We start from the raw sequence: 2,429 nt of genomic DNA on the forward strand, positions 1-2,429 counted from the left end.
TTTTTTGAGGCGCATACCACCACACCTGGCTAATTTTCTGTATTTTTAGTAGAGACAGGGGTCTCACCATGTTGGCCAGGCTGGTCTCAAATGCCTGACTTCAGGTGATCCGCCGGCCTTGGCCTCACAAAGCGCTGGGATTACAGGCGTGAGCCACCACGCCCAGCCTCTCATGAAATCTTGTTGTTTATTTTATTTATTTATTTATTTACTTATTTTTTTGAGACGGAGTCTCGCCATGTCACCCAGGCTGGAGTGCAGTGGCGCGATCTTGGCTCACTGCAAGCTCCGCCTCCCGGGTTTATGCCATTCTCCTGCCTCAGCCTCCCGAGTAGCTGGGACTACAGGTGCCTGCCACCTTGCCCGGCTAGTTTTTTTGTATTTTTTAGTAGAGACAGGGTTTCACCGTGTTAGCCAGGATGGTCTCTATATCCTGACCTCGTGATCCGCCCGTCTCGGCCTCCCAAAGTGCTGGGATTACAGGCTTGAGCCACCGTGCCTGGCCTATTTATTTATTTTTGAGATGGCATCTCGCTCTTGTTGCCCAGGCTGGAGTGCAATGGCACGATCTCAGCTCACTGTAACCCGTCTCCCAGGTTCAAGCGATTCTCCTGCCTCAGCCTCCCGAGTAGCTGGGATTACAGGCGCCCACTACTATGCCCAGCTAATTTTTTTTTTTTTTTGAGATGGAGTCTCGCTCTGTTGCCCAGGCTGGAGTGCAGTGGTGCAATCTCGGCTCACTGCAACCTCTGTTTCCCGGGTTCAAGCTGTTCTCCTGCCTCAGCCTCCCAAGTAGCTGGGACTACAGGCGCACACTGCCACACCTGGATAATTTTTTGTATTTTAGTAGAGACGGGGTTTCACCTAGTTGCCCAGGCTGGTCTCAAACTCCTGAGCTCAGGCAATCCGCCCACCTTGGCCTCCCAAAGTGCTGGGATTCATCACACCCAGTCGATATTGTTTAAATTGTGTGGCACCTCCCCAACTCTCTCTCTGGATCCTGATTTTTGCCATGTGACATGCCTATTCCCGCTTCACCTTCTACCCCTGAGTAAAAGCTCCCTGAGTCCTCCCCAGAAGCCAAGCAGGTGCCAGCAGCATGCCTCCTATACACGCTGCAGAAATGTGAGCCAATTAAACCTCTTTTCTTATAAATTACCCAGTCTCAGGTATTTTTTCATACCAATGCAAGAATAGCCTAATACAGATTCAATCCACTTCCACCAGTGTTTACTGAGGTCTACTATGTGTGAAATGCTGGCCAGGTGCTAGGCATGATAAAAGAGCACAACACGCCCTGGCTGCAGGGAGCTTCCAATCTAGTGACACAATGATTAATTCAGAATAGACTAACCATGAGAACTAACAGGTATGGTACTGAGGAAGGTTGGAGAAAGACTGCATTTTGTCAACATCTTCATGAAGGAGATGGTATAAAATACGAGCCTAGAAAACTAGGATTTTAGAAGCTAGGCACGGTGGCTCACGCCTGTAATCCCACCACTTTGGGAGGCCGAGGTGGGTGGATCACTTGAGGTCAACAGTTCAAGACCAGCCTGGCCAACATGGTGACATTTTTAGTCTCAACTAAAAATGAGAAAGAATTAGCTGAGCTTGGTGGCTGGTGCCTGTAATCCCAGCTACTATGGAGACTGAGGCAGGAGAACTGGTTCAACCCAGAAGGGCGCAAGTTGCATTGAGCAGAGATCGCACCACTGCACTCCAGCCTGGGCGACAGAGACTCCAACTCAAAAAAAAAAAAAAAAATAGGATTTTAATAAGCAGGGAGAATGCAGAGGAGGGCACTGGGAGGAAGCATGGCAAATATACACAAAGGCCAGGGCAAGAGTTGGCACAGATTATAAGCACCATGCAAGAGGAAGGCTATAGGAAAGGACTTTGGAAAACCACCCAAAGAAACGTGCAAGAACTACATAGTGGGGAGAGACTTTCACAGCCCTCAGAGCTGCCCATCCCAATAAAGAAGAGCATGAGGTTGCAAGCACAGTTGCAGTCTTACCTTTTCTGAATGAGTCCAGGCTGAACATTTCTGGCCAGGAGGGAAAGCTGGAATCCTGAGAACAAGGAGGGCCAAGAGGCAATAGTTAATATTCCTGGTCCAGCAACCCACAAAGAAGACTTCAGTAACATGGAGAGCACTGTCCAGAAATTGAAAAAAAAGAAACTCTTCACTAATGAGCACCAACTGCTGCTCCCCAGTCTTGAGGACTGGAAGGCCGGCTCCACTCTAGACTAATTGCCTTTGCTTCTGAAAACTCCCCACATCCTGTAAACAGAGGGGGATGCATTTCATCACAAGAGACATGTAGTTCTACGTAGTTCATCATAATACTTGCAGGTTTCCTTCCCAGTTCATCATAATACTTGCAGGTTTCCTTCCTAGTTCATCATAAGACTTGCAAGTTTCC

At 48.5% G+C, this 2,429-nt stretch overlaps 1 protein-coding gene across 1 annotated transcript in view; it reads right to left on the reverse strand.

The window, feature by feature from the left end:
• DHX30 (DExH-box helicase 30) overlaps nt 1–2,072 on the reverse strand; it is a 51,451-nt gene extending 49,379 nt beyond the window's left edge. The window contains exon 1 of the mRNA XM_017855683.1: nt 2,021–2,072. Within this exon, the coding sequence (XP_017711172.1) occupies nt 2,021–2,048 (28 nt within the window). The 5' untranslated portion in view covers nt 2,049–2,072. The remainder of the gene's footprint in view (nt 1–2,020) is intronic.
• Nucleotides 2,073–2,429: the final 357 nt, after the last annotated feature.

Source organism: Rhinopithecus bieti, unplaced genomic scaffold (assembly GCF_001698545.2).
Source record: "Rhinopithecus bieti isolate Rb0 unplaced genomic scaffold, ASM169854v2 scaffold_39746, whole genome shotgun sequence".
NCBI lineage: Eukaryota > Metazoa > Chordata > Mammalia > Primates > Cercopithecidae > Rhinopithecus > Rhinopithecus bieti.